This window comes from Sebastes umbrosus, chromosome 3 (assembly GCF_015220745.1).
Source record: "Sebastes umbrosus isolate fSebUmb1 chromosome 3, fSebUmb1.pri, whole genome shotgun sequence".
Classification (NCBI taxonomy): domain Eukaryota; kingdom Metazoa; phylum Chordata; class Actinopteri; order Perciformes; family Sebastidae; genus Sebastes; species Sebastes umbrosus.
This window is the reverse complement of record NC_051271.1, coordinates 39,246,448-39,273,961: the sequence shown is the minus strand read 5'-3', so window position 1 is coordinate 39,273,961 and position 27,514 is coordinate 39,246,448. Positions and strand designations below refer to the sequence as shown.

Here is a 27,514-nt window from a genome sequence, read left to right as displayed (position 1 = left end):
TCCTTAAAGGCTGATTTGGTCCAGTGCAACCCACAACACTCCTAGTTCCCAATCACGTTTTTTGGAGTGGAGATTTCATTAAACTAGTTCTACTTCAGCCTTTACTATTTCATTGGTGCAGTGGATTTCAATTCTGCCAGACTGTTAAGTTATATTATATAGTAAAATTAAGATGAATCCTTGCAGTCTAAGCCGAGGATCCACAGTCTTCAACTATAATTTCTGAAACTAGTTTTATAACAATTGACTACATTACCTATAGATCTTAGTCCACCCTAACATTGTTTTTAGTTTCATAGGTAGCTTGTCTAGCAAGGCTGATGTGGTGCAGCTCAACCCACAACAATCATGGTTCACAATCACAGTTTTTGAGGGTGTGGGCTGGGACGACTCATGCATGCTTTCAACAATCCTTGAAGAACTATTTCTTACAAAAAGGGTTCTTTGGAGAACCCTTAGTCTTACAAAGGATTATTGAAGAACCCTTTCTTCAAATAAGGGTTCTTCAGAAGCAAATGGTTCCGGGTAGAACCTTAGCCCTTCATGAAGAACCCCTTTGGAACCTTTATTTCTAAGAGTGCACCTCATAGCCCAAAGTTTATTGCACCTATACCAACCACACAAGTGTGCCGTTGTATCAATTTAGCACAACCGCACTATATTAGAGGAGCCTGTCCTTCGTTCATTGGTTACTGATTTTGCTCGATTTGGTGTTACCGATTTGACAGAAGCTTGGATTTTTCACTTCTTTTGGAGATGGCTTAAAATGACCCTAAGTTACTGTCAGAGCAATAAGTCCTTAAAGGATAAGTCTGGTGATACTGAATGATTAGTGATTGTGAATTTTCCTTATTAAAAAAAACCCCCAAAAATTACCACAGCCAACACCAGCCTGAAAGAACAAAACCAACCGGGAAAACACAAGAGTTCATTTGAACCAAACACAACAAGTTAGGTGTGAAAGCACCCTAAATTTCAAATTGACTAAATCATTTTTGTATATGTGTGTTTTTTCACACTGATCAACAGAAAAAGAGCCTTCATTGTTAATGTGAAAACAAAGTTAGCTAAATCCTTTACAAATAAAAATCGTTGTTTGCATTACTCCTTCTCTGTCTGTTTCCAGGATACTACACCTGCGTTGAAGTGATTTTTACATTGCGTCGGCAGGTTGGTTTCTACTTGATGGGAGTTTATGCTCCAACTCTATTGATTGTTGTTTTGTCGTGGTTATCGTTCTGGATCAACCCTGATGCCTCAGCTGCAAGGGTGCCATTAGGTGAGTATCACAAAGATACATGTTACATGCTGTATTTGCAACAATTTACATTCATGTATTAAGTATTCAAATATTTACAGAGGTTACGTACATCCTTCAACGCTCAAAGGTTGGTGCACCACACAGAGTAGCTACAATTCTGCCATGATTTTTCTTGTTCGTTTTTTTTTGTTTGTTTGTTTTTTTGTCCTAAGACTGCCAAATATCAGTGTCACTATCCTTGTTCACTGATATTTCCAACCATGGGCTGATACTTAAAGGGACTGTTTGTAACTTCTTACACGTACAAATCATTGCGGGTCGGTGTCCCATGCGCGCTAGCGTGTGTCTACGCTGTTCAGACAAGACTCCAACACAAACTACACGGAAGCACCAAAACCTCTTGGTTGTATCTAGTGAAGCCCGTCTGTTAAACAGTGTTGGCCGCGGTCGGAGGACGCGGGGGAGACCGTAGCTTTGGTCTCCAAGGCCGGAGCCTCTGCTGTACTCTGCTCCTCTGCCTTCCTACACTCACACACCGTGCTCGTTCTCTCTCTTTTGCTCCACTCTCACGTGCATGCGCACACACTCCACACTGCAGAAGAGTTAGTAGCTCTGAGAATATCTAGTGAATGTACAGTGGACGTTTGTGCAGAAATAATTGCTGCAGCTCCTCCAGACCAACAAAGGTTTCCCGTGTCTTGTGAAGTGACGGGGCTCCGCAGAGAGAAACGTTATCGTCTCCAACCAAAACTCCGGTGTCTCCCCTGTTCCCTCCGGCCGCGGTCGAGAGGCTGAAGCAGGAAAAGCCAACACTAGGATCAGCAGTGATTCATGGAGAGACCTTGGTCTGGTCAGCTAACATTACTGCCAAGCAGCTGAAATATAGAGTGATATTGTGCTTTTAGCTGACATGTGTCGCCTCACTGTTTTGAGCGATGCTCGTTCATGTCTATGTAGAGCGAGCACAAGCGCAATCAACAGGACGCTGACTTGACTTAACGGCCACAGGTGTCGCTGTTAACAAGCAATTTCTGATTCTTACAAACAGTCCCTTTAATGTTTGTCATGAAACACAGTTGCTTCTTAATCCAAGAATTGAGGGAGGCTGCTGTAATCTCCTCTGGGTAGACCTCACATAGGGAACTTTCTTCAAACTTGGATGTAGTCCAAGAGTTTTCTAATTCAATCTTGCTTGCAAAATACTCCATTCTTAAACAGAGCATGGTCCAATTAGGATATACACAATTTTTCTTCTATTTCCTCGGGTCTCCAGAGGAAACAATCTGATCCCATGAGGGATCCCCGCCACCCTGCAGAGCTGGGTCACTGGGTTACTGTTATTTTACAGTGCAGCTACTGTAATTTATTTTAACAGTATATTACTGTATACACAATTACAGTATGTGACAGTAGGATAACTGGGTTTACGGTAGTTTTACAGTATAAACCACCGTGTTACTGTATATTTACAAAGGGTAATATAATGTGCTACTTTTGCATTTAATTCCTCACAAATTAAAAAAAAGTATAAAACACAAGAATATACATTCAATACAATATTGCTGTAGTTTATTAAAACTCCTCAATCATTTGTACAGATGACTTTGTCTTTTTGGAGGCCCCATCTTGATACTGGAGGTTGAAAATGACACAGCCAACAGTGCAGAAAGTCCCAATCCAAAGACCACACGCTCCTCAATGCTGATCATCCAGTGACTGTTTGTCGTGGGCTCATTTCCTTTGAAATATAGTTTAAATTTAGGTGAAGTGAAGAGGAAGTATTTCATATCTTCTCCAGTGATATCTCCACCATTATGCAATATTTCTCAAAAACAGGAAATAAAACATAAAATGAAGTTATTTTAAAATGTACAACTAAATACATACCGAGCAAAATGAGCTGAGAACTGGTAGTGGAGCGGATTACATCAATTATTCAGTCAGATCGTGCAAAAAGGGATGCAAGCAACAAATTCGGCATGATGATTGCCAAGGGGTCACTAAGCAATATAAACGATTGGCCACTTGAAAATCCAAGATGGCCGCCAAATTGACCTGCCGATAATGGTTTCTCTCATAGAAATTCATCTACTTGGTCGATTTGATTGATCTTGGTGTCAAATTATATGTTTTCTAGCATGCTGGATCTAATTTTGATAGTTTTAACAATTTTTAACTGCAATATGGCGGCCATTTTGTGTCTGTTTAGTGCCTGCTTCCTCATGAGAGCATGGGGTCACAGCATCCAGGGACTTCCTATTGTTGCTGATGGCTTCGTCTCCTTGTGTCGCAATGGACACGTGCAAGATATTTCAGCTTCACACACACTTTCTCAGCGGGAAAATGAAACCACTGGGTCTTGATGCTTGATTCCCTGGCCAACATATTGCGGTTAAAAATTGTTGAAAATTGGATTTTCAAGTGGCTAAATTGGATTTTCAAGTGGCCAACTGTTTATATTTGTTAAGTGTCCCCTCTGGAATCATAATGCCAAATTTGGTGCTTGTATCACCATTTGCATGATTTTTCCACTATCCACTCCACTATGGCTGGTAGAGTGAATCTTCTTTCAACGTTAGTGTATGTGACAGACACCTGAAGGTGAAGTAAAACAAAATAATGTTAAGGTATGTGTCATATGTAATCACAAGAATCATTCAACAATCACGGATCAGTGCTCATATCAAAAGGAATCATCGGTCCATCTGGGGATGGGAAGTCCATCTCACTTCTCCCTCCGTCTGGGAGACACTTTTGCAATTCTAGGTCCCCCCCCTCCCTTTTGAAAATCTTCCCGTTCCTTCCTGTTTGCGGTTCTACAGTCGGCTCCATAATAGCACAGTAAACACAAGTTAGGTCACTAACGTTACATCTTCATCTTCGTATCTTCCGTTACTACGGCTAATTGAGCTTGAGCTAGCTAACGTTAAAGAGCTTAGCTACCTGACTTAATGAAACAGACCTAATGAAACATTCTCTGAGATGTCAACAATAATCAAGCAGACGAAACAATACTGGACACTGCAGATTTCAGGAGAGAAGTATAACGTTACCACATGGACTGCTCTCATTAGAATGATGACGTAGACTGCCGAAGCGGTGCTGTCTAAATCACTATCAGGAATAGCCAGTCACTCAAAAATGAGCAGTTTGATTATTCAAAAATGTTCATAACAGAAACATTAGCCTACAATCATCTGCACAATGCTGATGGATAGTGACTCACTGAACTTGTAAAGGGACGATAGTGGATATTTCCACCGCTTGACAGAAAATACCGTATTATGCTGATAAATTACAGTTAGTTTCGGCTATAGTTAACCAACGGTATTAACTGTTAATTTGCATGCAAAGGACGAATATTTAACAGTATCTTACAATTATTACAAAATACTGTAAGACATTGTTGTTAATCCACAGTAAATTTACAGCAATTCCTTACATGTACTCAGGATAGACATAAATTGTTGATACTGGTCTTCACAACAGATTATAATGTTGAACTTATAAGACTCTCCAATATCGAGAAATGATTGTGAATATTTAACTTATCTTGATTCTGCCCTTATCAGTTATCCTATTGTGCTTTTAGTCCATTAATCAATCCATTCATCAAGCCACCTTACTTTATCCTACCATCCCACAACCTAGTTGATGGTAAACTACATGTTGACATCATCACACTAAACATGATTGCTACTAACCAACCAACCAACCAACCAACTAACCAACCACTTTTTCTCTCAAGTAGATTTAATTTAACATAAATGTCACTCATCTGGAAATAATCATTCACATGTGGTAACATTAATGTGTTAACATCTGTGTGTTTCTAGGTATTTTATCAGTACTCTCTCTGTCCAGTGAGAGTATGCTCTTGGCGTCAGAGTTACCAAAGGTTTCCTACGTAAAGGCCATTGATATCTGGCTCATTACCTGTCTACTTTATGGGTTTTCATCACTGGTGGAATATGCGTTGGTGCAGGTAATTTCTTACACACAAACACACACACATACAATTGCACATATACAGTACATCTGCATATCCATCACTGGGTTAGACCCTCCCTGGTCAGAGAGTCTGGGATTATGGAAGAAGGAGAAAGCAACAGTAGTGGTACACCAGCAACTGGGCTAAGTCATTGTTGACTTTACTCAGTAATAATAATGTTAATGAGAGATATAAGATATCAATCACAGAAACAAGTACAGTACAAAGAGTATAAGATGCTAATTAAATCAAGACGACCATGGAAACAACAAAGCCCTGTGGCGTAGGTTGCTTTGGCCATACGCGAACATGGCACACATTATAATATATATATAACCTTTATTTAATTAGGAAGTCACATTGAGATTAAAGCCTCTTTTACATTTGAGACCTAGCCAAGACAGGGTCAAATAGCAGCATCCAACACATAACAAGACAACATCATTGAATCATGACAGCAACAATAGTTAGGACAAAATACATTACATCATGCAGAACATTAAAGTTAGACAAAACTCCGGTTCTGTTGGATTCCAGTGCAGAGGATGTCCGCTACTGCCTTCAACACCAGGTCATGGCACCATTTGTACCTCCCCTCTCCCAGGGCTTTTGGGCAGCAGCTTAGGATGTGCTCCAGGGAACCTCTTGCCAGGCACAGCGGGCATGCTGGCGTATCTAAATAAAGATACAAAATAAAAAAACAAAAAAGAAGTATCACATAAATAAAAAGAATAAGCATATTGTCAAAAAAGCAGCATATAAATGAAAAGTTGCATAGTAATAAAAATATAAAGATAAAAAAGACCAAATAAAAAGAAGTATCATATGGAGGAGAAGGTTTTCATACAATATAAAGCAGCTCTGGACAGCAGATACTGTAGGAGTCATCCACATTCATTGAAAGATCAATGCAGACCCGTAACACATACTGTTACACACATAGACACACAGCTCTGGAGCTGTTAACTCAATGAGATTGTATTGTATCCATCTCTAGACTCCAGCCAATTGAAATTTACATTAAAAGTGAGGCTATGTGTAATAGATTCAAGCCACGATAGACTTTAAAGTAAAAATATAGTGTGTTGACTAATTAATATACATACATACTAATTACTAATAATACACACATTGTCATTTTAGACTATCCAAAGATAGATCATAGGAAAACACCCCCAACGTCTATGCTAATCATATCGATCTTGGCTCTTTATGAAATCTAAGTGCAAAAATTCAATAGAATAACACACTTTCCAGCAGTTCCTGAATGAAATAATTAAGACTGTGTAAAAGCTCACTGGGTTTAGTGTCTGGTAATGGGGTGAATGAAAACAACAAGTTATGAAGAGTCCCATAGAGCCCCCTTCTGGCAGATATAGGAACCTGCCACTGCAGACTGAGACAAACTTTACAGTAAAAGCAGCCTGTATGAGGTGGTGTAATCAAAAGGCACTCAGATCTTTATTAGGTTGGTTTATATTTGTATTATTAATCTGCAAAGTAAGCAAAGGTATCAAATGTAGTGCAGTAAAAAGTACAATATTTCCCTCTGAGATGTAACAAGTGGACTAGAAGTAGAATGGAAATACTCAAGTAAAGTAAAAATGTGTTCAAATTTTACTGAGTGTAAGTGTATTTTCTACCTCCGGTAATCACAAACACATATTGCCACTTCACTGTATCCAAAGATAGATCATAGTGATAAAATACCCCCCACATTTATCATATCTATGCCGATAGAGCGGCATCCATATAGCAACCGTTTACTCATTCAAAGCATTTATGATGAATAATAACTAGGGATGCACCGATACCGATGCCAGTATCGGGTATTGGGTCTGATACTCTGCTCGGGTACTCGTACTCGCAAAACGGCTCTGATACCACGGCACCGATACCACTTTAAGGTGGTGCGCCCGATCCCGCTGGGCCAGGATCCCACCTCAGCCGGCGCGCGCCGGCCCTCACTTTCATTGCGCCACAGGGTTTTGCTTGCACCCTCTGACTTGTGCGTGCGTTAGACTCCTTGATCTGTGTTTCAAGACGGGTCGGGTGGGTTGCCGACAACGCCACAGACCCCTGGTGCCTTTTACGTGGGCCGAGCCCCGATCTGGCGGCACGACACGGTTGGGGCGCACTGAGGACAGTCCGCCACGGTCGACAGTTGGACCGGGAGCAGGGGGCCGCCCCCAGCGGGAAGAGAGGGAGAGGCAAGCCCTTTGTCTACGGTGCGTTGAGTTCCGGGCGGGGAGCGTTGTAAAGCTGCGGCCTCGAGCCACCTTCACCCCGAGCCTTTCCAAGCCGACCTAGAGCCGGTGGCGGCGCACCGCCTCGTATGCGGGACTCCCCAGCCTGCCGTGTGTCGCTCACACCCTCCAGCTGGCTATTAACGAGGGTCTTTTGGCACAGAGAAGTACTCGTATCGGTACTTGGTATCGGCAAGTACCCAAATGTAAGAACTTGTACTTGTACTCGGTCTGAAAAAAAGTGGTATCGGTGCAAAGAAAACACAAAGAAAACACAAAGAACACACACAAACACAAAGAAAACGGAAGAAATTGTATTTGGTTCACCATCTGATTCTCATAAAGTTCCTATTGTTATTCATAACGAAAAAATCCTGCAGGTATTTTCATATAAATATTTGGGAGTAATGATTGATCATCTGTTATCTTGGAAAGACCACATTGAATTTGTCTGTAAAAAGACAAAACAAAGAATTTACTTTCTCCGCCGTCTCAGGTCTTTTGGGGCGAGTAAACAAATTCTTCTATTGTTTTTTACTTCTGTGATTATGAGTGTCCTGCAGTATTGTTATACTACATGGTACAAGAATTTGTCAACTACTTTAAAGTCAAAACTGCTCCAACAAATGAAAATCTGCTCAAAGATAGTAGGTCAACCCCTTGAGAAACTCTATGAATCAGCCTATCATAATAACATCTTAAGGCTGGCTAACAACATCGTCTCTAACCCCAATCATGTCTTGAACAGTGAATATCAACTGTTACCATCGAATCGGAGATACAGGGTTCTACGATTTAATAAGGTTAGACTGAAGCACTCTTTTGTGCATCAGTCAATCCTTAAACTAAATATGGAGCCTAATCCCAGATCAAATGTGCGTTAAAGGGCCCTGAATATTGTCTTCTGTGATTGTAATGTTTAAATGTTTGTATCCTTGTTTATTGTCTTTGTCCTTTCTGTGATGTTGCAAACGGAGCTGCTGTTATGCAAAACAAATTTCAGACCTGTCTGACAATAAAGTATAAAGTATAAAGTAAAGTAAAGTAAGTATCCCTAATAATAATATGCCATACATATGCCTGGTAAATATTTTGCGACGTAGAGGTTTATATAATGTATGATCGTGTTACCGGCCTACCAGAAACATGACGGAAATGATGAAAGTAGAACCCTGTTTGGTTAGTTGGCTCAAGAGTTCCGTTATCGATTAATCAGACTGGCTAAGGCTAACAAAAGCCATGTCAGTTTAGGCTAACGTTAGCTCTCATCAGGGTACATCGGCAAGTCTGAAATTGCTTTACTGTCATTTCAAGAGCATCGCACATATCACAACAACAGAACGGCCTAGGGAAATGATATAAATTCCTTTATTTACGGTGCTGTGTCGCGCTACATTGTCAATAAAAACAGAAAGAAACGTGCATTCACGGCAGTACTTGTCGTGGCCCACGGTGCGCCTGCTCTTAGGAAACGGTATATTGCAGAGGAACACAAGCGGTATACCACCCCAGGGACCAACTTACTACTCGAGGGATCTGTAAATGGCGATCCCACAGTCACAGCCACCACAGTGGCACACTAACACACTATTAGCCACTTTTCCATCTCTGCATCACTCCAAATATCCTGGTTTCTGTCACTTTGAATAAACTCTTTGAATAATAAGTTTTATGGTGAAAAATCCAGCAAATCTACATGTTACCTCCTGTCAACACTCATAAGAGTGATGACTGTCAATCACACAGCAAAAGAGATGCTCAGGTGGAGCATTGTTACATACATGTGGCAGTTGTTCTCTGTGATGAAACAGAGCCAAACAGGCTTAAAACTCTGCGTCTGAACCAGGACATAGGATAATAATAATAATAATAATAATAATAAATTCAATTTATATAGCACACTTTAAAATACAGCGAAATTTCAAGATTCCTCACAACAAAGGCAAAAGAATCACAGACAACTTTAAGACAATTTACACAACAAACATATGATTAAAAACTATCAAAATAGGATGAATAAAATTATAGACAAATTACTTCTTGACGTAAGTTAAAAGCAACTAAAAATACTATAAAATCACAGTAATTGTAAAACCCTAGGGGAAAGCTAAAAGGAACAGGTGAGTTTTAAGATTAGATTTAAAAACCGCAAGTGAGTCTGAGGCCCTAAAGCCTCTCCAAGTCACTGCATGTTCCACAGCACTGACGGTTCATATTTCAGAATAAAAGCCTTGTGTTAACAAATGAAGGAATTCTGTCCACAGAAAAAATGCTTGAGGGCTTTTATTTTGAAATGAAAGCAGGCAGTGTTGACTTAAAAATTAGTCTTTACTTTTTTTAATCTCTGTAACATATTCTACGGATGGACATCGAAACTGTAGTAATGTAGCTGATATGTTGTAAATATACAGTCAATAGATCACTTTCACTGCCTGTTGTTGCTGTGAGACGCGCGCGGCACGCGTCAAAAATAGGCGAGACCTCTATTCTCTAGAAGAGACGCAGCTGAGACGCGCATCTCACGTGGGCAGTGTGGCTGCTCTAACCTGTTAACACGGACGTAACCAGACGTAACGCAGCCACCACACGCTCCTGACGTGTCCGAGGATTAATTGTTCCTGGGAGCTGGTTCAACAAACAAGGCCCCAGCGACGAGAAGGCACGATCCCCCATGGTTGTCAGCTTTGTCCGTGGCACAGTGAGGAGGTTGGAGTTGCCAGACATGAGTGTCCGGGGTGAGGATTGAGGGGTGAGGAGCTCCTGCAGGTAGGTGGGACCAGTACAGTTTATGGCCTTGAACACCAGGAAGAGTATCTTGAAGATGATCCGGTAGTTTATTGGTAGCCAGTGAAGGGAGTAGAGGACCGGGGTGATGTGCTGTGATTTTACGAGTTCTGGTGAGGATCCGGGCGGCACTGTTTTGGACATATTGTAGTCTCTGGATAGTTTTGTTTGGGAGGCCTGCGAGCAGAGAGTTGCATAGTCAATGCGTGAACTGATGAAGGTGTGAACCAGTGTTTCTGCATTACGTTTGCTCAGTGATGGTATCAGTCGTGAAATGTTCCTCAGGTGGAAGAATGAGGTTTGGCAGACAGATTTGATGTGTGCATCAAATGACAGTGATGAGTCCAGCTTGACACACAGGTTTGTGACAAGTGAGGAGAGAGGGATGGGATGACCATTGATGGTGATGTGGGTAATACCAGCCTTTTTTGTCTGATGGGAGGTACCAATGAGAATGAATGGCTTCTGACTTGCCGCCATTTAGCTGCGGGGAGTTGTTGCTCATCCAGTGATGGATGTCATCCAGGCATTTGGTAGCCCGGGGTAGTGCTAGGTGTTCGTCAGGTGAAGTTTGCAGGTAGAATTCTGTATCATTTGCGAGTGGAATTTGATGTTATGTCTCCTCAGTATTTTTCCCAAGGGCAGTATATAGATGAGAAAGGCGGAGGACGCCAGAGGTAACACAGCTGATATCGGAGGTGAAATTTCCAAGAACAACATATTCCTGTCTTCCTGTGAGGTAGGAATGGAAAAAATCCATGCCAGTGGCTGTAATTCCCAGCTCCCGGAGGTGCTGAAGCAGGATGCCATGGTCCACCGTATCAAACACTGAACTTAAGTCCAGCAAAATGAATAAGCTGGGGGAGCCAGAGTCTGCAGCCATTAGGAGGTCATTTACTACCCTCACCGGAGCAGTGTCAGTATTGTGGGATGGTCTGAAACCAGACTGGATGGTTTCATAAAGCTAGTGGGAGTGGAGATGATCATGCAGCTGGAGGATGACAACCTTTTCCAGGGCTTTTGCTAAAAAAGGCAGGTTTGAAATGGGACGGTAGTTAGAAAGAACCTCAACCTTTGATGGCTGCCAGTTTAAGGGAGGGGGCTGCCAAAAATGCCAAAATGGCTCGACTTCCGGGTTGAAAAGTTCTCGGATCTTCCGGTGATCTTACGCATCCATTGGGCCCATAGAGCAGGCGCAGTAGCGTCCGCTCGGTCACAGCCGTTACGCTGTCGTCACAGCTTGCTAACTCTGCCTCCCAGCCCTCGCTCCAGTCTGGGTCTCGTTCACATGAACGAATGAAGGGAATTAACTCTGGATTCAGCTATTAGTGCATTTTACACCTTTTAGGACCTAATGATTTAAATAAGGACTATTCTAGTGTTCATACTGGGGAGTTGATTCACCTAAAAAAATGGTATCAACGACTGGCGCTCTTCCTGGTGGCTTGGTACGCACGCACGCACACACACACACACACACACAGTGAAGTCAGTGAACAGCTGATCAGACAGTTCAATATTGAACAATGATATCAGACATCGCAGATTTTTCTCATATCGTGCAGGCCTAGCGTTGTTAGCTACCTGTTCATTGAGTGTGTGTACTGATGAGGTGTGAAGAGGGCAGTTTTGTTTGCCAAATGGTCAACAATTTTAGACAAATCATAAATGTGCATTTGGCCTAGAGTAATGAAGAGAAGTCTTGAACTTGAGAAAAAGCTTTTGGACATCAAGTGTCCTGAACTTTCTATTGTTATCAGTCTCTCTGTAGGCAAGCCCTGTATTTCTCACTCTCTCCCTCTTTTTTTCTCTCTTTCTCTCTACCTCTCTCTCTGTCGGTTTTCCCCTCTCTTTCTCTGTAGGTGGCGCTGAACAGTCCCAAACTGATTGAGGAGGAGAAAGCCAAAATGGCCGCGAAGGAGAAAGCTTTGCAAGAGAAAGAAGGAAAGATGGCTTCAAATAAAACTAACAACACAGTGAATGGGACTGGTGGAACACCCATACATGTCAACACTCTGCAGGTAAACACAACTTGGCCAAACTCGACCAAATATATTCGGATGCATGAATATATTTCTGTCGCATACATTAATTGTAGTAGGCATCACATAAAAGATAGACAGAAGATACTTTATTCATCCCAATTCAGGTGTACAGTAGCTCATTAGCAAATAAATATAGATTACTTAAAAGCAAAGTCATCTTAATATGATAATAAATATATATATTAGATAAAAGGTGCCAATAAAATAAAGAAAGCACCACAGAGTCCTTGGAAGATTAGCCTATTACACAGTGTCCAGTGGGTAAGGGTTGTGGGAATGGGGGAGAGTTGATGAGGAACATGAGTTTGGATTAAATTGAACTAGTGCCCCAGCAGGAATTTTTAAAGGGACTGTTTGTAACTTCTTACACGTATAAATCATTGCGGGTCGGTGTCCCATGCGCACTCGCGCGTGGCTACGCTGTTCAGACACAGACTCCAATACAAACTACACGGAAGCACCAAAACCGCGAAGTTGTATCTATTGAAGCTCGTCTGTTAAACAGTGTTGGCCGCGGTCGGAGGACGCGGGGGAGACTGTAGCTTTGGTCTCCAGGGCCGGGGTCTCTGCTGTACTCTGCTCCTCTGCCTGCTTGCCTTCACTCACGCACCGCGCTCGTTCTCGCTCTTTCACTCCACCTCTCACGTACATGCGCGCACACTCCACACTGCAGAAGACTTCGTAGCTCTGAGAATATCTAGTGAATGTACAGTGGATGTTTGTGCAGAAATAACTGCTGCAGCTCCTCCAGACCAACAGAGGTTTCCCGTGTCTTGTGAAGTGACGGGGCTCCGCAGAGAGAAACGTTATCATCTCCGACCAAAACTCCGGTGTCTCCCCTGTTCCCTCTGGCTGCGGTCGGGAGGCTGAAGCAGGAAAAGCCAACACTAGTATCAGCATTGATTCATGGAGAGACCTTGGTCTGGTCAGCTAACATTACTGCCAAGCAGCTGAAATATAGAGTGATATTGTGCTTTTAGCTGACGTGTGTCTCCTCACTGTTTTGATCGATGCTTGTTCATGTCTATGTAGAGCGAGCACAAGCGCGAGCATCAGGACGTTGACTTGACTTAACGGCCACAGGTGTCGCTGTTAACACGCAATTTCTGATTCTTACAAACAGTCTCTTTAATGTATAATAGAAAGAATAATGGCCCCAGCATGCTCCCCTGGGTGACCCTGGACAGAAAGCTGTAAGACAAGACTTAAACCATTTAACGATTCTGTCTTTATACAGCTAATGCCATGAGTGACAATATCAAATGACTTTATGCAGTCAGTTTCTCTCTTTTACCAGGTGGTAGAAACTCGCTGTAAGAAAGTTTGCACCTCGAAGTCGGACCTTCGCTCCAACGACTTCAGCATCGTGGGATCTTTACCTCGAGACTTTGAACTTTCAAACTTTGACTGTTATGGTAAACCGGTTGAAGTGTCGGGGGCCCTCAAGTCCCAGAACAAAGCCAATAAGAAACCACCACCACCCAAACCTGTCATCCCTGCTGCTGCCAAACGCATTGACCTCTATGCAAGAGCCCTCTTCCCCTTCACCTTCCTCTTCTTCAATGTCGTCTACTGGTCTGTTTATCTGTGAGAGGGCGAAGAGGAGAGCGGGGTGAAAATAAAGTGGTTTATCTCCTGCAGTTTCTCGCTATACTGATAATGAATCTACATTGAACTTACAAATTACATAGCAAATTCATATATTGAACACATACTATTTCAGAGCCATGTTTGCAGAGCTGCGGAGACTGCTGTGATCCCTGGAAGGAACTGTAAATCACCATGACTACAAATTCTTGGGGCTGTTGGTTTGAGTCCCCTTTAATCCAGGCATTAAGTAGGCTCTGCATGTGTAAAGTAAACCCTGCTGTGGCGACACCAATAAACCTACACTGTTCATTAGACATACATGCTTTTCACTGGGGGTAAGGTTACTGGTAACACTTTATGTTAAAGGTATAGAAGTCCAAAATGGCCAGTAGTAACTAAAAAAGACATTAGAAAATAAATGTAAGAATATAACCTGGGAAAAAAAAGTTCGGAAACTTGTGTTTGATGGATTATATCTCTGTTGTTACAATGCTAATTGGCATTGTATTTTACATCGTTGGAAAGCCTGTTTATTTACCTTCACAATGATGTCCAACTTGTAAGGATCATGCATTTGTGGGTTGAGCAGCATAGCTGATTATGTGCGTAGCGCCCAAGAAAAATTTGCCAAAAAAAACACTTGTGGGATCAGCTTGGGCGTGCTGTACGTGTTAGAGTGACCAACACAACCACGCTGGCTGACCTGCATCGAATCCTGGTTGAGGAATGTAACGCCATCCCACAGCAACGTGTGACCAGGTTGGTGACCAGCATGAGGAGGAGGTGCCAGGCTGTTGTGGCTGCGTATGGATCTTCCACCGCTACTGAGGCTCCTGACGGTGTATTAAATGAATAAAGTGTAGTCTAGCCAATATGTCTTGTTTGTTCCTTGTTACTGATAGAGAGTTCAATCATCCAATCCACAAAACAACTCAAAACGAGAGTCAATTCCAACAGGACAATACACTGTTTACCATTGGCAGAGCATTTTGGCAAATTTTTCTTGGGCGCTACCCACATAATCAGCTGTGCTGCTCATCCCACAAATGCATGATCATTACAAGTTGGACATCATTGTGAAGGTAAATAAACAGGCTTTCCAACGATGTAAAATACAATACCAATCAGCATTGTAACAACAGAGAAAAAATACAACAAACACAAGTTTCCGAACTTTTTATTTCCAGTTAACAAAGAATAAATGAATAAATATATTGTAAAATATATATACAGTATATATACTGTATATATGCAATTCAATAAATTCTTCAAACGTATAACGTCTGTTATTTCATCATCATAACAGTGCAATTGGAGTTAATTTTTTCCCATTGAAACAGTTCTCATTTTGAAAGATTATAGGTGCCACCATTACATAAATCCTCTTGAACAAGACACTTTTAATATTATAACAAGATATTTCTCATGTTGTATGACATATTGTCATTATTATACTTGTATAGGAGGTAAATGTTTCTGGTTAAAGCTGTAAAAAAAAAAAAATTGGTTTGTTCTAATGACAAAAGTTGTGGTATGGTTATAATGTTGAAAGGACTTTACACAAAGGAGAGGAATGTTCCGTCAGAGCAAGAAACTAGAAAATGCATTTCCTGCAGAAAATGTGTGTGAATGCTGATGTTGTGCCCTTAAACAGGAAATAGTGAGAGAGAAGGATGAAGAAATCACACACGCAGCTCTCGCCTTCACTGTTTTTGTATTGAGTTACATTTGAAATGTAATGCAATGTAAACAAAACTCACACATTTGGACATCACAACTCAGTTTCAGGAGCACCGTGATCATGACTAAATTACACTTTTAAAAAGGTACTGTTTGTAACTTCTTACACGTATTAATCAATCCGGGTCGGTGTCCCATGCGCACTCGAGTGTGTCTACGCTGTTCAGACTCAGACTCCAACACAAACTACACGGAAGCACCAAAACCTCTTGGGTGTATCTAGTGAAACCCGTCTGTTAAACAGTGTTGGCCGCGGTCGGAGGACGCGGGGGAGACCGTAGCTTTGGTCTCCAGGACCGGAGTCTCTGCTGTACTCTGCCTGCTTGCCTTCACTCACACACCGCGCTCGTTCTCGCTCTACTCTCACGTGCATGCGCGCACACTCCACACTGCAGAAGAGTTAGTTTAGCTCTGAGAATATCTAGTGAATGTACAGTGGACGTTTGTGCAGAAATAACTGCTGCAGCTCCTCCAGACCAACAGAGGTTTCCCGTGTCTTGTGAAGTGACGGGGCTCCGCATAGAGAAACGTTATCGTCGGCCGCGGTCGGGAGGCTGAGGCAGGAAAAGCCAACACTAGGATCAGCATTGATTCATGGAGAGACCTTCGTCTTGTCAGCTAACATTACTGCCAAGCAGCTGAAATATAGAGTGATATTGTGCTTTTAGCTGACGTGTGTCGCCTCACTGTTTTGAGCGATGCTCGTTCATGTCTATGTAGAGCACTCTTACTGCTCTCACTCTCAAACATTCTTACAAACAGTCCCTTTAACTGTTTCAAAATGTTCTCAATTCTAATACAGCAATACAATATAAGTCTCTCTTATGGAATGTATTTTAACTTTTTAAGCTCACTCGACACATGAATTCACCTCCAACAGTTATAAAACTGCAGACAGATATGAATGTAACAGTGCCTTGCTTAAATGCCAACGACAAGGTGAACAGACGGACTCTACGACGGGACCACGAGGCCTCCGGCAGCTAGCTTACATATAGACAGAGTTAGCTAGAAACTTTCAAACAGTTCTATAATGAACAACAACGTAATACAAATTCTTAACATGTTTTTACAACGGTACCGTGCTTTGTGAACGTTATTTTCCTTAAACAGGGGAAATAGTGAGAGAGAAGGATAAAGAAATTGCATACGCAGCTCTTGCCTTCACTCGTCTCTATATCGAGTGAGGAGGAGGAGCCCCCCGAGGCATTGCCAACAGATCAACCCACACAGACAAGAATCTGCGTCACCTATCTGCATTACTCCTCTTTCTGTTTCACTGCATGTGTGCTGCATAGTCTCAACAATGACCAGTATTGGTGCACATTTACATCCAAAAATGTATTTACATGCCCTGAAAATGATACAATAATAACTGAGACAACAAAGAAATTAGCTTTTCTCCAAATAAATGAATTAAGCCTGAAAATGAATTATTCGTGTCTGTCACATACTTGTCTGTCACACTGACAGTTTAAATGAATTGCAAAGCATTGCTTAAAGTACAGAAATCTTAAAGTGTATTGCACTGCACTCCTAAAAATCTGAATTGTAAAACTGGCAGAGTTGAAAGCTGAACTGCAAGACCTAAAGAAGCCAAGAGCTTAATATATAATATAATTATATATACATATATTCATATGATGCATACATTGCTAGAAAAGCTAGGAGCTAAACTGTAATACTGTCCAAGGTTGAAGTTCAAATGAATTAACTTGTTAGAAAGTGGGTAAGTTATTAGATTAGTTAGCCAAGTTGTGAGACAGGAAGTAATATTTGGGCCGAACAATCCTTGACAACAAGTCGTTAGAAAGTAGAAAGATGGAGAGAACGGACACGGAGCCTGGAATGAAGACATGATAACTATACTAGACTAAACTATAACATACAGTCAATCTATGCACTCTGATGTCGATCAACCAATAGGTGAAAAGTTGACCCCATGACACACTTTGAATGATGTCAAGTCAAGTCAATTTTATTTGTAAAGCCCAAAATCACAAATTTGCCTCAAGGGGCTTTACAATCTGTACAGGATACGACACCCTCTGTCCTTTACAGTGCGACCCTCTCATCAGGTAAGGAAAAACTAAATCTCCTGGAGGACGGAGGTCCAGGTCGGCTGATGGTCCAGCACAGAGAAGCCTGAGTAAAACAAGATAGAGAGGCACACAGCAGTGCTTGTGGGACATAAACAACAGAAGGTTATTGAGAGGCAATAGCTTAAAATTAATATTATTCTTGTCGGCAGGACTAATGAAACTTATGAGGCAGTTCACTCAGGAAGACCCTACTCACTCACTCACTCACTCACTCACTCACTCACTCACTCACTCACTCACTCACTCACTCACTCACTCACTCACTCACTCACTCACTCACTCACTCACTCACTCACTCACTCACTCACTCACTCACTCACTCACTCACTCACTCACTCACTCACTCACTCACTCACTCACTCACTCACTCACTGTGGGTGTTTCACTCTCAGATATCGTTGCAATCGAATCCCTCACGGCAAGAACCGGCGTGATTCAAAGTCATCTGATCGATCCACACCCATAAATGTTCAGCGTGTTTCATCCAAACCATTTCCTCAAACGGATCCAGTACTTGTAGATCATCTAGCTGCTTTGTAACTAGTTTTCGAGGTGCTTGTCCACACTGTAACACTGTTTCATTCTCTCTGCGCATCCACTGCTCACGGGGATCCATTACCATAAATTCTGTAATAGCGGTGGGCCTCTATTAGTCTACTAGTTTACAAGGTAACAGATTGAAGCAGTGTTATTATTCGAGATGGGCCGTATATTCCCTCTGTTTCATAAGGGTCCGTGAAAATATAGCAAACTCCCGGTTGCATAGGTATTCTCGTACAACATCAAGAAGTCATAGCCTACAATTATCACTTTGCATCATTCATAAAGCATCACACTTTATGTGGAACTGAAGCTTAAAGCGAAAGTACAGACAGGAGGACCCTTAAACACTCTGTCATTCACAACCTTTCTGTCTCTCTCTCTCTCTCTCTACTGGCTCCTACTCTATCAGCTGACTGTGGGCGGTTCACTCTTAGATGACCAAACAGAGGCTGTATTCGAAACCGCATACTATACTAGTAGTACGTACTGATTTGGCCAAAATGTAGTATGCGGTATGCGAACAAAAGTGAAATCTACAGTATGCCAAAAATACCTGGATGTCGTACTGATTTGGAATAAATCTCCAGTATGCATCGGACCAGTCTACCTCGCCTACTGTAAACCCACAATGCAAAGCGCTGGACCACTACAGGCTACAACAACAGCAGCCAAAAACGTAACATTTACATTTTTTGTAGCCATTTCATCACTAAATTCACTTCTGAAAGTTTTTGAGGCGAGAAATCAACTGTGTAGATTATTAATATCGGCAGTTTTACGAAGTTAGATGGCGAATTGAACATTTGCTCCACTGTTGTTGGAGTTTAGAAGCTCCACAACTGCCAAGTGACGGCCAGCTAGCGTCTGCCGGAGTCGCTGCCAGCAAGCCAGGTAGTCACACTCAGAGACCCCGCTGTGAGCTGCTGGAGCTCTCTAGAGACCGGTCTGTAGACCAGAGGCTTTTATTTCCTTGTTGACGGTTAGTTTGTTTAAATATCACAACACAGATGTCCATTATAAATTAACAGGAACCTGTGGTCATCTGGCTTTTTGGAGTTGAAAAGCTCCACAATCGCCCGCGGGCATAGCTCGCTGGAGAGCCGGCCAGTCGCTCGCAGACCGGCTACAGAGCAGCAGAGTGGCGAGGGAAAAAGCAGCCTCTGATGGGTCAGAGAGATACCTGCTGAGACAACATGACACTTTTTAACATTACTCTAATATCTGGAGGGAGTTCAGTCCTCTGTTTAGTTGCTGGAACTGAAAAAGCAGTTTGATTAACGTAAATGTTGTGGATCAATGTTTTATATTTCCCGTCTCCCCTCGTTGATGATCCTGTTTTTCTCACTTCATTATGAGCTGTTAGAATAACTAGTTTAAACCTGCAGTATCTTATAAAGTAAACAAGCAGACATAAACAACTGAATCAAACTTTTATTGTTCGATAATATTTTAATAGTGGTACGAGTTAGTTTTTTTGTCCAGTGCTTCAAGAGCTGGTTTAAAGGCTAAAGCCTCGTCTAGCATACTGCAAATACATCGCTTTAACCGTCACATACTGCACACTACTGAGGAACGCAGTATGCAGTATGTACTGTGTACTGCGTTCCTCAGTAGTATGCAGTATGCGGTTTCGAATACAGCCAGATTCTATCACGCTCTCCATGAGCCAATCACATCGTTGCAATCAAATTTTAAAACTGTTCTCCTCTCTGCTGCGTCAGTTTCATTTCAGTGTGACTCGAGGCAACGCGCCTCCACCGCGTCACCTCCAGGCTTCATCAGGATACAGAATTCTGTACCAGGCCTGCTCTACATCCCTTCATTAGATCTTCAGCTACTCCCTTCACCACCACCACCAGTGTCTAGACTCCAGGGGGGAATATATCCTAATCTCATCAAGGAATCACTACCCCCCGTCGATATACTACGTCACGATCGCCAGACTTTGCACTATTCTGCATCATGTAATAAATGTATTGCTCATTCTATACGGGGTCTCTCCTGATGGAAATAAATGCAAAGTGTGTAGGCTAAGAAGTAAATGCTAACCCCAGTGCTTAATACAATAAGCTAACAATAAAAGGTAAGATAAATTTAGTAAAGTCAACTACAATAGAAAAGTAATATTGCTTGTGATATTGAAAAGTAATATTACATTTGGTGATGCAACTCGTGGTCTCCGTTTACGGCTAAAAACGTAAGAAAAGACAGAAAATAAACCATACCTCTATGATATATGTATCTAAGCCTGTGGCAGCACAGGCATCGTGGATGAGGGATGACCCAACCCGAGTCATTCCCCTGTCAAAAAACGACTTCAAGACGTCTCTGTTTCCTGGGTCAATTAATCTTCGCTCTGTGTGGTTATAAGGGGGAAAAAAGGAAAGGAGTTAGTCATAGGAGTGTAGATCATAGCTCCATATGCCATGATTATTAGTAATTTAGGTGAATGACAGTGATATCAAGCTCAGCCATGCATTTGAGACAAAACTGATTGTTTACAACAACACATAAGTGGTCATGGTAGAACTAGATAGCAATCCCAGTCTTTCATTAGTAAGGGTGAACTCAAATTTCTCTCGTAGCTTTCTAATTAATAACTACTGCCTCATTTTGCATGCGTCATACAACATTTCATATTAAAACAGCTGACAGGTATTTCCCACAAAATAGCTAATAAAAGACGCACCTAATTGTTAGCGTATGTCAATAATGTATAGTTAACATGTTAAAACACCTCCCGGTAAGCTAGGTTACATACAGCAACGTTACGTTGCAAAACACGGCGTATCGTCTAACGTGTAACATTAGACGATACGCCGTGTTTTGCATGCGTCATACAACTTTTCATATTAAAACAGCTGACAGGTAAAGTTATTTCCCACAAAATAGCTAATAAAAGACGTACCTAGTTTCCCGCGCCAAATCGTTGTGGTTGTCTTCTTCTGTGGTTGGTTGGTTATACTTCTTCTTCTGTGTTTTCCTTTTTGTTAGTGGGCGTCACGTGACCTGACTGCTCACTAAAAATAAATAGGTGATAACAGCCTCTTGAACCTATTATTAGTTTGGTAGGGCCCTACTAGCCTACTCATTTAGGACAGATGTGTGTTGATAATGGCTATTCAATAGCCTGATAACAGTCAAATCGGATGTCAAAGCAAATACTGCCAGAACATCACCAGAAAACAAAAATAATCGTGCTTACATGGATGAGGTACCCATGCTGGCCGCCATGCATCCTTGCTTCCTCCACCTCCTGGTCAATCATGTTGGTAAAGACCCCCGGTCTGTGCCTGAAGAGGCACCTCCAGTAGGTGGTCTAGTACCCATAGAACATGAAGCCTGTAAACTTCTGTTCCGGGAGGTCTGACAAAAAGAGAAAAAAAACTAGCACTCACAATCAATAACCTTTGTTAACAACCCCTGTGTCCTGTTGTGTGGAGAATCATTGTAAAAGTGGAAGCAACTTACCCAGCAACTCTGGCATTTTTTTTGTCGGCAGCCAACAGGCAGCTGTTGAGGTCCTGTCTGGGTGGCAGTGTTCCAGCCTTGGACCTCTTGATAGCCATCTGGTGCCGCATGCGATTCAAGCCCATCTGCAGCTCCCTAATGATCGCTGTCAGCTGAACCTCGGTCAACCGACTGGTTGTGGGTTTTGTCTGCTGCATGTACTTGACAAAATTCAGGGCATTTTTGAGGTCAGCTGTGGTGACCGCCATTCCACCGACCACCATGCTACGTGACCATCTGTTTGAAGAGTGTAAGGAAAAACATTGTAAATCAGTTTATAGAATATTAAACCGATAAAATGCACACAATACATTAATTACCAATTGCACTATTGACACTGATAGCTGCCTAAAGTGAAATATACATCTTTCATTTACAACCAACACTGAAATAACAATGTTACTCACCCCCGAACCCTCGCCATGTCATTTAGGAACATCCAGTCAGAGAGCCGGCTGTGATTGTGGCCCATGTAGAAGAGGAATGCCTTGACCCTGCTGGCTTGGGCCGTGGCATTCTCAGTCATCTTTACGGAGGGATTGTGGCCCTCTTGAAAAGACTTGTACGTCTTGAAGTACTCTCCTGTAACGACACGTAATTTATCATGTTATAATGGAAAACATCTTGCATTGAACAGACACTGCATTTATCATGTTATAAATATGTCCTTTACCTATGCTTTCTGGCAGGGTGATTTACCTCAACCGGTTTCCACGGCCACGCCCAGTGCTCCACGGGGATAAGTTCTGTCAAGGTATTAGTTTAAAGGGTGGAACCAAATGCAGAGTGACCAGGCAGACAGATAAGTTTAACAAAAAGCGTAAGTGTAAACTGGTGGAAAAAACAAATCTTACAGGAAAACCAAAAACAGAGGGCAGGCTGAGATAAAAGAAAGTACAAAGGAAAAACACCAAAAACTAAACTGAGAACAAAAACTAAATTACAAACCAGAAAACATGAGGATCACAGGCAGGATGGCAGAGATAATACAGGAGACAAGACAGACAAGGCAGACTAGACGGACCAGACAGACTAGACGGACAAGGCAGACTAGACAGACTAGGAAGACTAGACCAGGCAGACTAGACCGACTAGACAGACCAGGCAGACTAGACAGACTAGGCAGACAAATTAGACTAGACGGACAAGGCAGACTAGACAGACTAGACCAGGCAGAGTAGACAGACCAGGCAGACTAGACAGACCAGGCAGACTAGACAGACTGGGCAGACTAGACAGACTAGACAGACTAGACAGACCAGGCAGACAAGGCAGGAGCGACGAACGAACTGACAAAGACAGACAGGAACACACAGGCTTAAATACAAGAGGGTGATTAGACACAGGTGGAACAAATCAGGGCAGGGCAGATAATCAAAAAAGGCGGGAAAACAAACAAAGGTAGGAAGTAAAACCAGACAAGACACAGGAGGAGTGAATTTCAAAATAAAACAGGAAACACTGGAATGAATGAATATAAAAGAACCCAAATCCAAAACAAACCAAAATCACAATAACAGAACTAATAACCCAAAAGGAGGAACATAAGTCAGTCTTAACTTATGACAAAAAGAAAAAGTCCAAAATTCTCTGGCACAGCCAGACCATGACAAGTTCTTTATTGGAGGGGATTTCCCCCTGTTCCCCCGGAGGGTTGGCCTGACGCGTCTCTTTTTTCTTTGCCAGGCTCTGGGCTGGTCCCTGCTGCTCCTCCACATGTTTCTATCAAAATAAGTGAAAATCATTAAAAAAAATGGACACACACAAAGACAGACAGAAGGACGGATGGGGACAGAAACAGAAAGACAACAAAAGCAGCTGGTCCCTCTGCTCCGTCAACTGGGCCAGCTGCTTTTGGTATTGTCTCTTGGCCTCTTTACACTCCTCATTGTCACAATCAGTCTCTGGGGTGAGGGGCACAGGCTCATCGAGTATCTCTTCTTCCAGCAGTTCCTCCTGTTGGTCGAGCGTGGTGGTCATTGATGGCCTTGGGTTGCTCGCCCTGAGATCAGCGAGGAGCTTTATGGAGGTCCTGCGCTTGGCCTCCACTACCATTGAGGCCCTCTTTTGAATGGTCAGTTCTGTATGGGCCTGCCGGATATGCCTGTCCAGGCGCGTCAGCATATAATCACACCCACTGATGGGGCAGGAAGAGGTTCTCATGTTTACTCTCCCTGCTGCCAGATTCAGCAGGATGCGGCGTTCCTCAGCATTTGTGACGAGGTGTATGTTTTTTAAATGCTTGTATAAAGCACTGTAAGTGTGTTTGCACAGTGGGCAAATTGGCATTGTGGTCTGGAAGGGAGAAAAAAAATCCATAAACTCCATAAATCAGGAAGACCTTCCTTACACTCTCATTCATTCACAACCAATCAGCTGACTGTGGGTGTTTCACTCTTAGATAACCAAACAGATTCTGCCACGCTCTCCATGAGCCAATCATATCATTGCAATTGAATTTTAAAACAGTTTTCCTCTCTGCTGTTTTTAGTTTCATTTCAGTGCTAACTGAGGCAACCCGCCTCCACCCCGTCACCTCCAGTCTTCATCATATTCAGAGCCCAGTCCTGCTCCACATCCCTTCAATGGATCTCCAGCTATTCCCTTCACCACCACAACCAGTGTCTAGACTCCGGGGGTAATATACCTAATCTCATCACGGCATCACTACCCCCTTTAATATATTACGTCATGATGGAGTCTAATCGCTAAAGACTTTGCACTATTCTTCTTATCATGCACCATGTAATAAATTATTGTTAATTCGATACGGGGTCTCTCCTGATTGAACTAGGCTTAAATTATACATCGAGACAGAGACCAACCCGCCAGCTGAATAATAGTAAAAAAAAAAAAAAAAAAAAAGACTTGATAACTAATTGAAAGTTAGGGCAAAAAGATGGGTTTTGATTTTTGATTTAAAGACCTCAACAGAATCAGACTGTCTGATGGGAGGTTATTCCAGAGGAAAGGGGCTCGATAAGAAAAGGCCCTTTGGCCTGCTGACTTCTTTTTCACTCTGGGGACAGACAGGAGCCCTGTATTCTGAGAGAGGAGAGTCCTGATTGGATTATAAGGTTTAAGGAGATCAGAAAGGTGAGAAGGGGTGTGTCCATTTACAATTTTGTTAGTCATCCGGAGCACTTTAAAGTCTGATCTGACATGGATCGGGAGCAAATGTAATAAAGCTAACACTGGTTCAATTTGGTCAAATTTTCTAGTTTTAGTTTAAATTCTTGCAGCAGAGTTCTGGACCATTTGAAGACTAAGACTAGAACGGGGCAGGCCTGATAGCAAAACATTACAATAATCCAGTCTGGAAGATACAAAGGCGTGGATTAGAATCTCTGCATCAGCCATGGATAATTAAGACCGGATTTTAGCGATGTTGCGTCGGTGAAAGAAAGCGATCTTTGTGATGTCTTTAATGTGCTGATCAAAAGACAGAGTTGAATCGCATACAAGTGAAAGGGGGAGCTTCTGTTTTTCTGGATAAGAAGCACTAAAACGTCTACATTTCTTAACTGATTTTAACGAATCGTTAAGTTAACGTTACGATTTTTTTTTCTTTTCTCAAAGATTTTGTTGAAAAACTGTTAAATACGTTAACGTCACTGCTTCCGGGTCATGGATCATCAGTCTGTCCTTCGATCTGGTGGGATTCCATCAATTATTGGGTAATTATTAAATAGTCGTACTGTCATATTACATCTTTCTTTAATCCTTTTTTAACATTATTAAAATGTTTGCACAACTTAGCTAATCAGATGAGAGCTAGCTTCCATTTATTATTGTTAGATATTACGTAAGGTTTAACATTATATTGTGATTAACACATGAAATGTACGATAACTTCACAAGTCTAAACAATAAAGCTGATGGCATGTCTGAACAGTACATTAACTTAACGCTATCTTAAATTACTTTAGATGTTAACATGTTGTGGAGATTAACTAACAGCTAACGTTACACAAATTAAACGGCGATAGTTAAAGTAATTTTGCCATGGGTAAGGTTAACTTTAGACACTTTAGGTTAACTTTAGTTTAGCCTCTTATTCTGATTGCTCTTATTAGTATGATATTGATAAGTGGTCAAGGAACCGTGCTGTCACCCTTCCTGTTCACCACCTACACCTCCAACTTCCGCTTCAACTCGGGTATGTGCCACCTACAGATTTTCTCCGATGACTCCTCCATCGTCAGCTGCATCAGGGATGACAACGAGGAGGAGTACAGAGCGCTGGTGGAGAACTTCGTAGGGTGGTGTGGAAACAATCACCTCCAGCTCAACATTGGAAAGACCAAGGAGCTGGTGGAGGAAGAAGAGGCCCCCAACTCCCATCACCATCCGAGGGGAGGAAGTGGAGGTGGTGGACACCTACAAGTTCCTGGGGGTACACATGAACAATAAACTGGACTGGACCGACAACACCGAGGCCCTCTACAGGAAGGGACAGAGCAAACTCTTCTTCCTGAGGAGGCTCAGGTCCTTCAACGTGTGCAATAGGCTGCTGCAGATGTTTTACCAGTCTGTAGTAGCCAGTGTACTCGTTTTTTGCTGTGGTATGTTGGGGGCGTAACACCAACACAAGGGATGCCAACAAACTGAACATGCTGGTGAGGAAGGCTAGCTCTGTGGTTGGATCTGAACTGGACGATCTGGAGGTGGTGGCAGAGGGGAGGATGAGGAGGAAGCTGGACGCTATCCTGGTTAACCCCTCCCACCCCCTCCATGATGAGCTAGTCAAGATGAGGAGCACCTTCAGTCACAGACTCATCCCCCCTCGGCAAAACACAAAACGTCTGGGTCAGTCCTTCATGCTGGTAGCCATCACGCTCCACAACCAAGGCTGACCCCCCCACATGAAAACTATGAGGACCTTAAACTTAAAACACGCACTATCTGGACTATCTGGACTATCTGCATCCATCTGCACTACCTGCAACCACCTCTTCTAACCACTGGTGCAGTTTAAACTTTAAACTTACTTTACACTACATCCCATATACCATTTTATAGACTGTACATATTACATCTATTTATTGTACACAATACATTTACATTTTTTATTGTCCCTTTAATAGATTCATTCTTGTTTATTGTACATGATTCTAAGAAAATTCAGATGAATTAAATCAATTCACATCAGTCCAATTCACGTCAATGAGAATGACGTCCTTCAAAACAACAACTGTAATATGGTTAGCTATTGCACATGCTCCACGCAGAAGAAGAAGATGCAGAAAGAACTTCCGCTGCAGGAGTGGTTTGTTAGAATCGTTTCACGAACGTTACCTGAAGCTACCTGGACTCCACCCACACGTTGAATTCACAACACTTGCAATCCGTTTGAATCCTCAATATTAACGGTAAGTAATTCATATATATCTGCATAGAATGTTTAGTTAAATATGGTGAGTGATAAATAGTAGTTATTGGACATTTGTGAGACATTTCTCAGTTGGATAGCTAACGTGAATGTTGCACATCAAATATCCGTCTTTCTTTGTCTGAAATTGTTGCACGTCTAAAAATAATTAGGACTTCCCATTGTGTCAGTGACGATGAAGGACGATTGTTGTGGGTGCGGGCCGCATGGTGGTGCAGTGGTTAGCACAGCAACAGGGTCGCAGGTTGAGGCCCTTCTGTGTAGAGTTTGCATGTTCTCCCCGTGTTAGCGTGGGTTCTCTCTGGGTTCT

The 27,514-nt window shown here is 42.3% G+C and overlaps 1 protein-coding gene and 1 long non-coding RNA gene across 3 annotated transcripts in view; one reads left to right on the top strand and one right to left on the bottom strand.

The window, feature by feature from the left end:
- Positions 1 to 20,713, top strand: part of LOC119484783 (glycine receptor subunit beta-like) — a 71,801-nt gene extending 51,088 nt beyond the window's left edge. The window contains exons 8-12 of one of the 2 annotated variants that reach the window (XM_037763865.1): positions 1,127 to 1,279; positions 5,098 to 5,246; positions 12,145 to 12,303; positions 13,625 to 13,950; positions 20,703 to 20,713. In XM_037763865.1, the coding sequence (XP_037619793.1) occupies positions 1,127 to 1,279; positions 5,098 to 5,246; positions 12,145 to 12,303; positions 13,625 to 13,918 (755 nt within the window). In that variant the 3' untranslated portion in view covers positions 13,919 to 13,950; positions 20,703 to 20,713. Of the gene's footprint in view, positions 1 to 1,126; positions 1,280 to 5,097; positions 5,247 to 12,144; positions 12,304 to 13,624; positions 13,968 to 20,702 lie in introns of those variants that run through there. The other variant, XM_037763864.1, reaches the window with a different exon arrangement.
- Positions 5,415 to 22,022, bottom strand: LOC119484791. Its single transcript, XR_005206120.1, has 5 exons — positions 21,774 to 22,022; positions 21,508 to 21,668; positions 21,211 to 21,322; positions 20,528 to 20,658; positions 5,415 to 5,927 (listed from the first exon to the last, which is right to left on the bottom strand). It is a non-coding gene; the product is annotated as an uncharacterized LOC119484791 (long non-coding RNA).
- Between the last annotated feature and the right edge of the window lie 5,492 nt (positions 22,023 to 27,514).